Source organism: Vanellus vanellus, assembly GCF_965231255.1.
Source record: "Vanellus vanellus genome assembly, chromosome: 4".
In the NCBI taxonomy this organism is placed as follows: Eukaryota; Metazoa; Chordata; class Aves; order Charadriiformes; family Charadriidae; genus Vanellus; species Vanellus vanellus.
This window is the reverse complement of record NC_138909.1, coordinates 19704763-19719413: the sequence shown is the minus strand read 5'-3', so window position 1 is coordinate 19719413 and position 14651 is coordinate 19704763. Positions and strand designations below refer to the sequence as shown.

Below are 14651 nucleotides of genomic sequence, written 5' to 3'. Positions count from 1 at the left end.
ATCACGGTCTCATCAGGATGAACACCCAAATTTCAAACTTCAAGGTTAAAAAACCTGAAATGCAACATTTTGATATCTTCCCTCAAAAAAGCGGCAATGAGGTGAAGGCAGTGACAAGTTTGTGCTGTCGAATATTTTAAGAAATGCAACTGCATACCAAGGAAGATGCGTGGCATGATCACAAATTGCATGGCCACACCAGCCCTCGCCTCCGAGCAAAGCTGCACCCAGGGGCTGTGCTTGTGCAACTGTGCGTGAGCAGAGCACAGAGGAGGGCGAGACATCTCAGCAAAACAAGAAACACCCCCTCCCCCAGGCAGCTCGCTTTTAATTTCGTCTTTACAATTTTGACCAACATCTCTTTCATCTGAAGAACTTGAAGACAAACAAGTCAAAATTCATATTTTAATTTTATATATACATACACACACACACGCAGCAATTCATCCTTAATACAGAAGACAAACAAAAGATTGGTGGCACAGTATCTTTGGAGATTTTTTTTTTTTTTAAGCTGTATCACACATCTGATTTTTATCTTTTTCATCCTGTGCTCAGGAAATCTGACAGTTACTTTTTAAGGACATTCTCACTGAGAATTGCAGTTTTATTTACACTCTAAGATGATGCCTAAAGCGGGGTGAAAAAAGAAAAAACCCAACCCTGTATGGTAACAGTTGAAATAGAAATCCCACAGAAATGACCCAGAAATGCAAGGCTGGCAGCTGAACAGACGGGCAGTGGCTTGACCAGCATGCCACAATTCACGTACTGCCCAGAGACCTGATGACACGAGTCCTGCCAGCGCCCACCGCACTACCGTACACATTCACATCGCAAAGAAAACACCACCCACAAAACCTTCAGCTCCTGCTCTGCTTTGCAGATTGCATCTTGCTCAACTCTCTCTCCCAACGCCCTCCGGAAAAATAAGACAAAGCAAAAGCCTAACTAGCTCTTCTCTGAACAGCGAGGAAAGCTCATGAGCAAGTTCAGAGCCTGCTGCACCTCACGTGTAACAAGCAAAAAATTGCACAGATTGGAGCAACTTTCAGAAATACCTTTCAGCTGCCACAGACCACATACGGGCTGATACACGGCTTCAACTATTGAAAGAGAACAGAAAAAAGCTATCGGTTGGGATGCAGTTTGGCTGGCTCAACAGAAGCGGACAACATTGCTGTATTGCTATGATAGGAAATGCTGGACCCAAAGAAAACCTTAAGTTCAGCAATACTGAGTAGGAGAGGAGAAAAACCCACCGGGAATTCCAGGAACCCTGTACCTTGACAAAACACATCGCAAACCAGCAGTGATCGCACGCTGCCATTGTAACATGCACGAGTCCTTGTTTCAGGAACGCAAAGTTTACAGAAACACATTCAGAAATGCTGATGATGGCCCAGGAACACTGTTGGTTTTGGGTAGTGACGGGGGTCAGTAAAAGTGCAATTAATATAAAGAAAGCACAGGCTGCCAATGGGCTATTTTAGTGTTTGGAGAGCAGCATAGGGCTGAGAAACTGCCAAAAATAACATTTGCCTTTGAAAAGGGTAAGCCAAGCCAAAGAGAGAAAGCAAGCTAATCTATAACGTATAACAAACCTCAACTTAAACACAGTTGCAAAATTAGGTTTGGTCAATAAAGGCTCAATAAATAACCAAACAACAACAAAATATTCTTGGAAAACCACCCCAAAATATTTTTGACCCTTTTAGCCAAGGGGGGGCGCTGCCCCAGGGCAGAAAGATGAGCAGGATGGTCAAAACCTGCTGCAGCCCCATGGCCTCCTGCTCCCCCTTCTCACTCCCTGGCTTTTGGATGACCTCCCTGCTGGCACATCGCACGCCCTTCCTCTGCATCCCTCCTTCCACTCCCCATCTCCATTCCCACCTCCAAAACTAACCCTCCTTGCTTTTGCCTCAAGCAAGGAGTGTGTGAAACATACTTTTTGGGGCACAAGGGGGTAGGAAATGGTGGGACAGAGGATGAGAGCGACACAGGAAAACCAGCTCCACCCTGGCCGGCAGACAGGACAGCTCGTGTCCAATTACCCCTCACGACCCACCGAAACCAGAACAAAATTCACAGATGCTTAATCCACATACATACGTCCACAACCACAAGCTATCTTCCCGTCCTCTTTTCTTACCCTCCACGCACCTTTTAATCAGCCTGGGGCTGACCTGGTTTCATGCCACTTGAAACACTAATTGATGGCAGTGAATCGAGTCCCAGTCCCACCTCGCCTGAGCAAACACGCCACCGAGCTCCTCCTGTCTAGTCTGTAGGTAAAAATCCCAGCAGATGCTCATCTGGGTACATTTCGGTTTGTTTTTGTTTTGTTTTTTAACTAACTAGGTATTTTTTCCTTTTATTCATACTTCAATTCCAATTTTGCCATTGGGATTTTAAGCGTGCAGTGAAAAAGTGCATCGACCAAAAAAAGTCTACATTGCTATATACATCTGTAACAGCAACATATCTAGTGGGTATTAAAACAGGTTTCAGTATACCCTACAATTTACTACATTAGAAAACCACATCCATTATTAGCAACCATCTTAGGTGCAATGCCTATTGCAGAAAGGACCTGAATGATATGCATGAATTTTAGCACAATCGTGCACAGAGAGATGCAAAAACCATTCTTCCAAGAACAGTTACATTGCCCGACATAAAACAAAAAGTGGGAAAAGCCCCAAACAAGAGTAAGGCCATTGCAAAGAGACCACCCTGCTTAACCAATGAGAAGCAGAGCTACCATGGGGCATGAAATCCTGTGGGATTCCCTGAGGTGAATCCTCCTTGCAGCACTTCAGAAACGTATCCATGAACTCAACTTGAGCAGACCTTCCTCCCAGCACTGTGCCCTGCAACACCTTTGTGGCACACGCAAAGCAGCACGCTTCAACTGCCATTTGTGTGCCCTGTCTCCTTCTTTTCTTATTTAACTTGTTCAACTGCATGAAACCAACCCGTGGGATTTTCCGGTCAGCGAGTGCTCAGAGCCAGGCTCTGGCAGCTCTCAGAAGCTGACCCCAGCACAATCTTCCCTGAATCCCTTTCGGGAGGACAGGAGGCAGATGTCTTGAGGCGTGATCCTCCTGCCACTCTGAGCATCTAGATTTGCACCCATTCTTGTTCCTAAAGGAAAGGACAAGGGGCGATAAACAGGGGAGCAATTGAAACAGACATTTCTTGTATAGAAATTCATCCTTAAACCTCGTTCAGAAGGGAAACACTAAGACCATTCCGAGAGAAAAGGCAAATTACAATTTCTCTACAAAAAGCTGAGAACACGAGGACTCTTGCAACAACTCATAACACAGGCTACTTCATTTATTGTTTATTTCCCCAGATGAATGAATCAACCATTTCGGAAACTCCATCACACACAGGGCAGGAAAAAAGTTATTAACAAGAGGGACATACATCCCCCAAATAAGCTTAAGGTGTACAGATTTATAATGGGAACCAAGAGGGAGGGGAGAGGACAAAACCAAAAACAAGGACATTGCAGTCAGACTTTTGACTTCCTGTTACAGAAGAAATCTTCATCTCCATGTAAGTGGGGCTTTCAGCTATTAAATAAATGGCATCTTAAAAATAGAACATTTGACAATTTCAACACGTGTATTATTTCTTCTAAGTAAATATTGCATGGAAATGATGCAGCTTTGCCACCATAGCTGCCTCCTCTCCTTCTGGGACTCAACTACCACCGCTGTTTTTTCTTGGATTCATGGTTTTCTTTCCTAATGGCAAATGCTATTTCCTCCACTGCTATGTTTTGGTTTGTGGTTTTTTTTTTTTTAAAGGCCTGAACAGGCCCAAGTGAAAACAATGAGCATCTTTCCTAACCCTTTGCAGGCCTCTGACCTGGCTCAAGGTTGAAATATGATGGCTTTTTAAAAATTACCTATTATTTATACAGTCTTCTCCATGACCTGAAACAAAACATAGCTTCCTGCTATGTAGCTTGGTATTGATGCTTCCACAGATCGCTTTTGAAATGAGAGCCTCCAAATAACCCCCACATGCCTTTGACACGAACTGCCCGTGATCTCCTTTCCTCCGAAGCCCATGGGAATTTGCCCTGGGACTGGGAGCAGCCCTTGCACAACCGCCTCCACATGGTAGCAGAGCGCATGCTGCCTTTTCCCAACCGTAAAGAAGCAAATGCCAATAGTTCATCTGCCTTCACCGGGTGTCTTCTTACCAACTTTGCTTGCCCGACACCCTTGCATTTGCTTTCCTAGGATCAGGACAACAGATTATCACTATCTGGGCAGCAAATTGACCAAAGGGCAGGTGAGGACAGGACCTGGTGCACCCGCGGGCTGCACCGAGTTGGAGGTAGGACAGGAGCAGTTGCACACCCTGCCTCGCGGGTTGCAGCAGGTCCCCCTGGGGCAGGCAAGCTGTGAGCAAGTGGCTCTCCGTTGGGAACCCGGCCTGGCAGCAAGGAGAGAGGTGGGTGTATGCAAGTGAAAGTACTGGGGGGGGGACACACTCATGTCCCTGCTTCACCTTACGCTTACCCCTAACACTCTGCTACGGTTCTGGCAGACTCCGACAGAGGTTTTCAGGTTCAATAAAGCTTTTTTCTTTCTCTCCTCCCCCTCAGCTGGTGATCCTAAGAATAGCTTTGATGGAAGATAAAGTCAGAAGAAGGTATCGACCCTATAGTCTGGAATTGAGCTCCAAAGTGCACATCAAGACTTCAGGCCAGCTGGCCATCCCTGCGCTTCCTGAGAACAAAACAGTTAATGCTGAGCCCCTCTCTGTCCCTGGCTTACTCAGAGCAGTCTCTCCCCCAGGGAGAAGGAGCACAAGTGAAGTTTGATAGGTAAAACGGGGAGGGGGAGGACATGGACCTTTCTTCCACTGGTTAGGACAGCTTATCCCTGAAATGCACTATGGCTTTTAATAAAGTGAACATAAAAGGACAGTCCCTTGAAGGTGCGGGAAGACTAAGGCAGGATCCCAGTGGTCTAAGTTGCAGATTTCTAAGTTGCTGGGCCCATGCTGTAGTTTGGTTGAGAAAGAGCAAGTGAGTTATCTCCCACATGAAGGATGCCCTACTTTGGTACCAAATCCTGCTCTTAGATATTCACCGAGACCAGCAATGGTTGCAGGCAAATATCCAAACGCAACATTTGTCTTATGTTCCACATTCAGCCACGTAAACAGAAGCGATTCCTCCCCATGTAACCTCTCAGACTCAGAACGATGTCCAAGCAACCACGGTGACCCAGTACAGCTGTCCACCCCCACCCATTGAAGCGACAATAAGCAACCGGACAAGGAGTCCTCAGTGTGAGCAATGTCCCTCCACCACAGAAGAGGGGTAGAGCTGTTTCCAACCATACCTGGTCATTTTGGCACCCCAGCTGTGTTTGGCTTACAAGCCTTAAACCAAGCAAGACCCTAAGTAACATAGTTCGAGTGCTAAGGGCATGTGTGTGCACGAGTGTGTGGCAAGGAGGAGGACCAGAGCAGCAATGACTTAAAAAGTGAACTTGCAGCGCTGAAGGCAGTGGCTTCCCCCAATTCTCAGGACAGCAGCTGGTTGACAAATGCAAGAGGGTTAGGTTGGAAAGCTGGCAAGGCAGACCAATTTGCTGTTTTTACTGTAACATAATGCTGTTCGGTGCTGATGAGGTTGCTACTTGCCATCTGAGGAACAAAGACACCAAAGATTGCATCCGTGCTTGCAAAAACACTTCTCTGACATGTCTTCTGGGCACACAACTGTTGTGGACTGTGGGATGTTGCGTAATAACGTCTGGAGGCAGATTTCCTTCTTGTCGGCACTTCTTCATGTGTGATTATTGTCCTGCTGGTTATTCGTAATAGAAATGTTTATAGACCATCAATACATTGAGCCATTCAGACAATTTATTGCACTTTGTCGTTTTAAAGGAAGGTGCCATCAACATCGAGGCTTTCCTCCATCTCTTCTTTTTCAAGGCAGCAAAGCGCTACCCTACAAACACCATTCAAAGTTTTTCCAGTGTAACCAGATCCATTCCACCTTAACTTATTTTCCCTTGCAGGTGCTTTGTATCCCACGATTCAACAAGTCAGACTGTTTCTGAGGCTTCAAAAGTGCAAAAAAGTTCAAGGTACTTAACCACCTGGAGCACCAGTTAAGGCGTATTTGTTTCCAGTCTCAGCCACTGTAAACCCTGTCTAGTGTAGCGTACCAGTTCAGTCATGCTACTGTTCAGTGCCAGAGCGCACGTCGCTGTGCCGAGTTCAGCAAAAAACTCTGGAAAAAGGGTAGGGAGAGAGAAAACATGTGGTTGGTTTCACGTAACAGGCATGTCTGACAGGCAAGGGGGCAGCAAGGAGCGACAACAGCAGCACACTGTCAGCCGGCAAGTCCCATTAAACGCATTAATGCAAAGAGCTCAGCAACATTAGAAGGCTGGGAAGCATACCAAGCACACGAGGCAGGGCACATGAGAGGAAAACGTACTCACACACACCTGCATACACTGAACTGCCTCCCCAACCGCTGGGTTTAAAGGGACGTCGAGACTCCATGGTAGGTGGGCAAAAGTTTGGGTGTTCACACATGTGCTGTGTGCTTCCCCCAGATTTTAAACAGGCCAAATTCGAGTGTCTTTCTGAGTAATGCCCAGAAGCACACACAGCTGTCGTTGGACTGGTCCCTCTCCTTCATCCATCCTCAAACGTCGAAGGCATCATGATTTCTCAATTGAGCAGGTTTAAAAATTTGGATAGCTTGGCAGGCTATACAGCTCTGATTTGAGTTGCTTACAGCTGGGCACATCAGGCAGATTTAACAGAGTCCTATCCTGCCACCAAATTCAGGCACCGTGCTCCTCCTCCGGCACAGGCAGAAAATGGATCTTGCAGCATATCTGAACCTGCCGGGAGGTGCTGGCAGGCTAAATGCCCTGCTCTGCGCTGGCAATCATCTCGGCAGGTGACAGTGAGTTACAGGAAATTATCACACCTTTCCAAGACATTGCTGCGTGACCTGCCTTCCAGCAACACGGGCTCACCCCAGTCCCTCCAGCCTCAATCGTCTTGCCAGATACCTTTTGAGAACCTGGCCATTCTCAGCTCTACTTTTTTACACACAAAGATTGAACCTGGAGGCTGAAAATTTCTGCTTGGCTGTGCAAGGAACTCTTCAGAAGCAGAGAAGACAATGCTTTCCTTCTAATACTTTCCAATTCAGAAGCAGAAAACGCATTTCCCCTGATTTTCCTTCTTTTGTTTACAAAATGGGTATCCATTCCCTTCATGGGGAACAGAAGAGCTGCAAGCAGAGACGAGGAGTCCAAACTCCCTGCCTGAGCAAACAGAAGTTAATCTGATCTGTGACCACAGCACCACGTGAAAGGAGAGTGACTTTACATGCACACATGCAACCTCTGCTTGTCATTGCTGTGGAACATCAGAGGCCAGAAGGCAACGTGTTACAGCCTCATGATCTGAATTACGCACTGCTCTGAAGTGAGGAGCCGGGTCCTGCACTGGAAGCACCTAGTTTTGGACCCGCCAGAAAACACCTCAGCACAAGTGCCTTGGACATCAGTTATAACTAACTGCTTTCCACTAACTTCTCCATTTAAGGGAACTTGATAGCTGAAGGCCACTGCTCTTTCTTCTTCTTCTTAAGCCCTATGAATTGCATAAAAGAATCAAGGATGTGGCCTTTTCAATAGTTTTAGGTACTCACTCTCTGTACCTCTTAGAACCTGTACATTACACCAAATATCAACAAATATCAGAACTGGAACTCCTCCACCGTCCTGAACAGTGACAGCAAATGCAAAGCCTACAGGAGTATTTACTCTTCTCCTGCACAGATCCACTCCCTTGAGAGTATTTACTGCAACACAGAGCAGGTTTTGAATTTACTCTTGATTGATGAAAGATTGTGCTCAGGCTGTCCCCCCTACAGGTCTTCCTCCATGACTCATTCCTCTGGCTTACCAGCAGTATCCACTGAGCCTTCTGTGTGACAGTCTTTTATCAGCCTTTTGAGGACATAATCCAAAATACTACACATGAATTGCTGCTGCGAGCACAGATTTGCTCAGAAGACAGCCAACAACTGGAGCTACTTTATTCAAAGGTGACTTGCAAAGCCTTTTGAATTTCAGTAACTGCCTCATTAGCATGAGTACTTTTACAGCCTTCCAACAATTCAGCCAGGCGCATCATGGTTACTTTCTTTTGCAAGTTTGCCAACAGACCGTGGCAATACGTCCCTTTGCCCACAGTAGCTCACAAAACTTTGTGTTTGATGAAAAATGACACTGCAAATGCCACGTGGGATGGCACGTTATAGAACTGCACCCACTCTAGGGCTTTTGCTTACTCACCACTGCTTGTACCACAGGACAATACAACTTTTTTATTAACAAAACTGTAAAATAAAAAAAGTAGCAGCAATTTTAGGAAATGCTACCGGCAAATACTGGTCACGTGCCCAGCAAGGACTCCAATTCAAGTGCTGCTCAGATCCTCTGTTAGAGAAGCCAGTTTCACCGTTTTCAAGACAAAAATACCTGGAAGTTTGACAAACAAACTAAAACACAATGCTACAGGCCAAAAAGCTGTTTTTATAGAAAGTGAACCGACTCAGAAAAGCTCTGCGCCCCAAAGGGAAAAACAAACAGCAAAAAACCCCTTACGCTTCTTGTGTTACCATGAAGCAAGTTGGCTGGTTTCCTGCATTTGATACCCTCATCCCTTAGCTCTTAGACGTTTGAGGATGCCAAGACAACCTTTTAATTGGAACACTCCTCAATATATCACCATCAAGTATCTCTGCCAATAACCTGCCAATATGCCATAGCTGTCTATTTCAACATATTTAATGCTTTGATCTTTAGGTATGGTGTTTGCTCCGTTGAGTGTTAGGATTTAAGCGAGAACATACACATAACCACAACATACAAGACAGAAAAGCCAGAAGGCAAAAACTTACCCTTATTCTTCCTGGCCAGTGCATCAGCCTGTTCCCAAATATCATACGCATAGAGGATACAGGAAGTGATGTTGACATAGGAAGAGGCGATGCTTGGGATATTATAGGGGACAGTGATTGAAGAGCCAATGCTGTTGCCACTGCAGTTGCTAGCATTCGATCCCGGCTGAGAACTCACAGAACCGGCAGGAGAGGACATTGGAGAAAGAGCAGAAGGCATGCCTGTGCTTCTGCAGGAGAAAGAAACACCATTGTGAACATTTAACTTCAGAGTTAAAAGCCTTGCCACGAGACTATCTTATGCCAGGAGCTATCCGCTATCATCCAGGCCTGCAGTATGGAGCGGAGGATTGAAAACTGAGATGTGTTCAGCAACATAACAAGTAATTGTCCTTCAAGTGCAAGGCCAAGTTTTTTGAAGTGATTTGCAACTCTAAGGACTCCTCTTGACAAAAGAAAATGCAGAACCAGACATCAGAAAGGGCCATCCATACCTTCCAAAATCTACACCTATTTGTGGAAGCCTTCACCAGATTATCTGAGTGTTTTCTTTCTAACGACTTCCATTTCAGGCATGCTGAAGCTCACCACTTATAGAGGCTGGAGCTTTCTGACAGCTAGTCAAAGCAGCCAGGTCAGCCTACCCACACTTATTTATAGATGTAGGGAAGTTACATGCAGTCAGCTGCCCGCCTTCCAGACACAGGCTGGCTTCGTCACATCACTTCACCCCCACCACTTCTACCAACTTAACTTTTAGTACCTGGTATGAAAGGGCTTCCACCACTGCTCTTGGGAGACCATTTACTTCCCAATAAACTATATTGTGCAAGGCAGCAGAAAAATAACTGGAATTTCAGCATTGATATTAAAGACCAAACAACCCTCTCTCAGCTGCAGAGTTTAAAAGGGACAGACGTGGAACCAGGTAGCTATCTGCCAAATGCAATTACCACAGCACACAGAAAAACTCTTTCTTACTCATTGTCGTAAAAACACAGGCCCAGTCTGCAGGGCATCAGGTGAAACACTGTTATGTGACAGCTTGCCCTTTGCTTTTGCTGCCACAGACACAGCAACGCTGCTGTAGATACATAGAAAGGACAAAACGCTCAATAACTCAGAAAATTAGTTTCTTTTTCTTAATTGGTGACTAAGCTAAAGAGACAAATATTGAAGTATCACCTCAAAGTTATGCTACCCCAGGACGAAGGCATAATCATACTGGACAGTGGCCAGGGAGATGGGGATGCTATCCCATTAAGTCTCAAGGGATCTCTAACAGAAAAAAGATGACAACAGGGGCTTTGAAACAGCATAGTGACGATACCTTCCTTGCTCTGATCTGCTTATCTGGTGGAGAACTGCTCTTCTTGATATGCTGTAACTCTGGACCTCATAACACAAAAACAACCCCTTTCCAACGAGAAAAGACAGGAAAGAGAGAGAAGAAAAATACTCATGCCCCCTAACAGTGTGATTTCAGGTGGCAAGAAAGAGCGAGAGGTGAGGCGCTCTCAAATGCAGTTAGCAACTCAAATATTCCGGCTACTGTTTTCACTCACACCCTTACAGACACATTACAACATATGTATTTTTAAATCTTACCTTGCAACACATGGAGAAGGTGCTTGTGTTACTCTGGAAGAACTCTGCAGTAAGGAACAGAACTCTTGTCAGTTTTGGGCTATTCGGCCAACATCAGTAACTGCCGCAGCCATTCAGCTGGCAGATTGGTAATATCTGTGCCCTACCTTAAAGTGGTCATTCAGGATCCTGGAATACTTGATTGCAGTGTCTTTTTTGTAACGAAACATTGCCATGTGCAGAATGGACTGGCAGCGCATGCTGTGAACAGAAACACACCCAAGCGTCAGTGTTCATGCTCGCTGCTGCCTGCTCAGCAGTCATCAGCCTTGTGGGACAGAGGCAGGCACACATCAGCCGTACTGCAAAGTCAAGAAAGCTCAGAATTTCTCCTCCTCCTGCTCATCTTAAAAAAGGACCCTGTGAAAAAATCACAAGGCGAAAAAAAAACACAAAACAAAACAAGGGCGGGCCATGTCTGGTGTTATATTCAAACAGGTGCCCGACCTCTTATAGGTGCAACAGGCCCGTTAAACCCCTGTCCAGAAGTGCCTCAGCTATGTTCAGTGACAGCTTCAGTTACATGGCTCAAACATGGGCAGCCAAATTGCATTCTTTCACCTTAGGTGAAAGCCTTTGTGTGCTCTCAGGTTACCAGCAGATCAAATTTTAGAGCCTGTGCCTTCCACATGTGGTCCCTTGTGATAATGTGGCTCACTTTAGAGATGTTCCAGTTCATTCTGGTTTTTATTCTGGGGGTTTTTTCCCTTGTGGAACTCTGATTCCCATTTAACTCATTCCTTTGCCCCTGAAAGTAGTGGGTCTTTCACTCTATCGAGTCTAAACACAGAATAGGAAGGCAGAGAAAAACAGTTACAAACCAAAACACGGCAAAGATTTTTTCATGTGAAGATGCTGAGGAGTCCGTAAAGGATTTCAATGTCATGATGAATCTAAGGAAACAAAAAAAAACAGAATCTTGTCAGCCATCAGTGCTCTGAAGTCCTGCTGTTTCTGAAAAAACAGTGCATGCCGTTATCTCTAACATCAGTCCAAAAGTCATGAAACCTAAACCTGCCTTGACTTCTTAAGTCCTGGCACTGAGTGCTTTGTATGATCTTGAGCAGAGTACTGTCTCAGAATGCGTTGTTTTCCACGCAGCACGAACAGATGTGACCCCTTATGCGACCCACTCTCCTCTTACAGTGATTACACGCTAACTTACAGGCCTGGGACCCAGAAGAGGTGCCCCTACTACTGAAGGTGAAATATTAATTCAATTGTTTCTGGACAAGACAGACATCTTAGTCGAAATGTTTCTTTTGGCTAACAACAAACAAGCAAGTCTCCTTTATGAAAATAAAGCAACAACAGCATCTTGGAAATACAGTCCATCAAGACCACAAAGCAAACAATGTAATTTAAAAAGTTTGAAGTCTACCACAAAAAAAAAAAAAAACAAACCTGACAGCTGTTTCAGCTCTAAGGCAAGAAGTCAAATCAGCTCTCAAAAACACTCATATAACCTGTAATTTCGGTATGAATAACCGATACCTGCCTCTTTTCTACCCAATACATGGTTGCTTGGGTTGTGCTGCTTGTATACGTCATATTATCTACGTGCATCTACAATGGTTGTGAAACTAAATGGGGAAGGTTGCTAAAAGAAACCTCAATAAAGTGTACTAGTAGAAAGACACATGGGAGAAACCAGCAAAGTCTGCCTTCAATCAAGCTACAAGACCTTTGGGACACAAACTGTTCTTCCACATGCTATATCTTTGCTTTGCTTTTTTTTAATTTAAATACTACTGAGCTCACATGCAAAAGCAACTTCAGACCTGTATGAAGTAAAAACTCCTTCATGGCCTTGATTGTCATAACCAGCATCCTCTGGTGTACCTCAGCTGCAAGGCTCAAATGCTGAGGAGGACACGGTGCCTACTTCTTCTGATAAGCAATGCTGAAGCACTTCAAAGGATTTGCCTCTGATGCCTCCGGATGGTCTTTCTCGTGCTTGTACAGCAACCTGAACTCTGCTCCATGGTGGGAATCCAAACTGGCCACAGTTGCAAACAAGCAATGCAACTAACCCTTCCCCTCCAAACACGCAGCCTAACCATCGCACTTTGAAAACCGCTTACTTGATGAGATCTATGGTGCCGCTGAATAGGCTGTGAGCTGATTTTGGTGCTGATGCATCTGATTCCAAGGCAATCCCATATTCAATGAAGGAGAGGGCAGCATCTAGGTACTGAAAGGCCCTTCCAGTCTTGTCGGTCTATTGGGAAGAAAATTCTCATTTTTAGACTAAGACAAAAACTACTTCTCTCAAGTGTACCTGATTTCCTTTTTTCTCCCTAGTTAGGCAGGATTTCAAGAAAGAAAAAGATGCAAGTCGGGCCTCCAGGAGATAATTAAAGGGTTCTCAGCAGTAGCCCTAATGTGGGCCCAGTCATCAGCTTTGTGTGCTCTGGCTATTTGTATCTCTTCCTCTTGCTCAATGTTTTCCTCCAGTAATTCACCATCTTCACTTTTCTTGGATATTATTTTCTGGTCTTGGAGGCCTGCCTCATGAAAGGCAGATGAGGCTTTTCCTCTTCAGTATTCCCCCACTTCGTTTTCACAAGTAAATGACAATTAGCAAATGTACATTATCTGACTGAGCCATAATTAGCAAAAAAAAAAAAGCGCTCATTCATACACACTGTTAAACTGCACACAGTGGAGAAAGTCAGTCCCATTCCACAAAGGGCACTTCCAAGTCTTGTTCGCCAGCAACACAATTACTGTCAGGATCCTGATGTTTCAGAGTAAACTGTCTTAAAACTAACTGTTCCTTGTATTTTCCGAGGACTTCGTGATAGCTCTGCAAAGCAAACAGGCCTGCTAACCTCAGGCAATGTCAATTCCAAATCCCGTTCTCCAGGCACATTCCCTAGATGTCTTTACAACAGAGGGAAATGTCTGAACATTTGGCAAATAAAGACAGCCTCCCCACATATAACTTGAACGTACTCCGAGTATGGAAGTAATGTTAGCGAGCGAATCTTATTCACATGCACACAGGTATTTGGTCCGAATGCAAGAGAAGGTTAACATTTTAGCACAGGGCCAGGACTTACCATTGCATCAGCTTTGTGCTTCAGCCTCTTGGCCTCTTCTATGTAGTATTCTGTCGGATGCTGTCTGAATTGGGGACAGAGAGTGGAAAAACAGAAAGCAGAGAAAAAGGGGGGGATAATTATCAATTTTACCTTCAGATCTATAGGATGCTATGAGTCCAAACATCGTGTTTTGGTAAGCCTGTTACAGTCTTATCAAACACACCTTACAATTATGATAATCACTAAATGAATGTTGTCTGCCTGTTCAGAAATACGCAGCAGCTGAACGCACAGATAAAGTTAATTGATTTCTTAAAAAATGTATGTTAGAATGACATTGAAAACTTACATTTTGAAATAAAAATCCACCAGAAGTTAGGTTACTATGAGGCCAAGTTTACTTCTTTGCTCCCATGGAAAGACAGTAGTTGTGTGATCTCCTGCCGTTCCTCAAGTACAATACCACAAACACATTCTGATTGAAACATACAGTAAACTCTGCAGTACCACACTGTCATCTTGGACCAAGAGAGCTTGCATTCGAGCTATTTGCTTACAAGACATACGGTCACCAAGGCTTCTACAGGTCTTGGGTCTCAATCATGACACACATTTCTGTGCACTGGGATAATCTATTCACCGTGCAAATGGCACACAGCCACCTGTACACTAACGAGTGAGTCATGCCCTCTCAAGATAAAGTCAGCTGCCTGCCCAGCACCTTGTCACAGAGGAATTTGCCGCTTGCCAAGAAACACATAAATCAAAACCCATCACTTGTTGGCAGGCATGAGACACCTCTCAGAGTTAAAAAGTACCTAATTTCCAGAGTAGCTTCCCTCAAGCCAAGAACTGTTGTAATGAGACCTTTGCTTTGTGGGGGGTGGAGTAAGTCCCAGGCATGAGAAGACAGTACAGGGCAGGTCTCAGACATCTCTTCCTCTCTCTTTCCTCCCAAAAGAAGGGCTCATTAGGAA

General features: G+C 44.9%; 1 protein-coding gene across 1 annotated transcript in view; it reads right to left on the bottom strand.

Annotated features, from left to right (window-relative positions):
* Window positions 1-6155: 6155 nt before the first annotated feature.
* The window catches only part of LOC309671265 (AF4/FMR2 family member 1-like), a gene marked incomplete at both ends in the record, with an annotated part of 28821 nt that continues 20325 nt past the window's right edge, over window positions 6156-14651 (bottom strand). Inside the window, 7 exons of the mRNA XM_082482471.1 lie at window positions 6156-6277; window positions 8981-9210; window positions 10589-10632; window positions 10735-10828; window positions 11449-11520; window positions 12712-12848; window positions 13693-13756. Coding sequence (XP_082338597.1) covers window positions 6156-6277; window positions 8981-9210; window positions 10589-10632; window positions 10735-10828; window positions 11449-11520; window positions 12712-12848; window positions 13693-13756 — 763 coding nt within the window. The remainder of the gene's footprint in view (window positions 6278-8980; window positions 9211-10588; window positions 10633-10734; window positions 10829-11448; window positions 11521-12711; window positions 12849-13692; window positions 13757-14651) is intronic.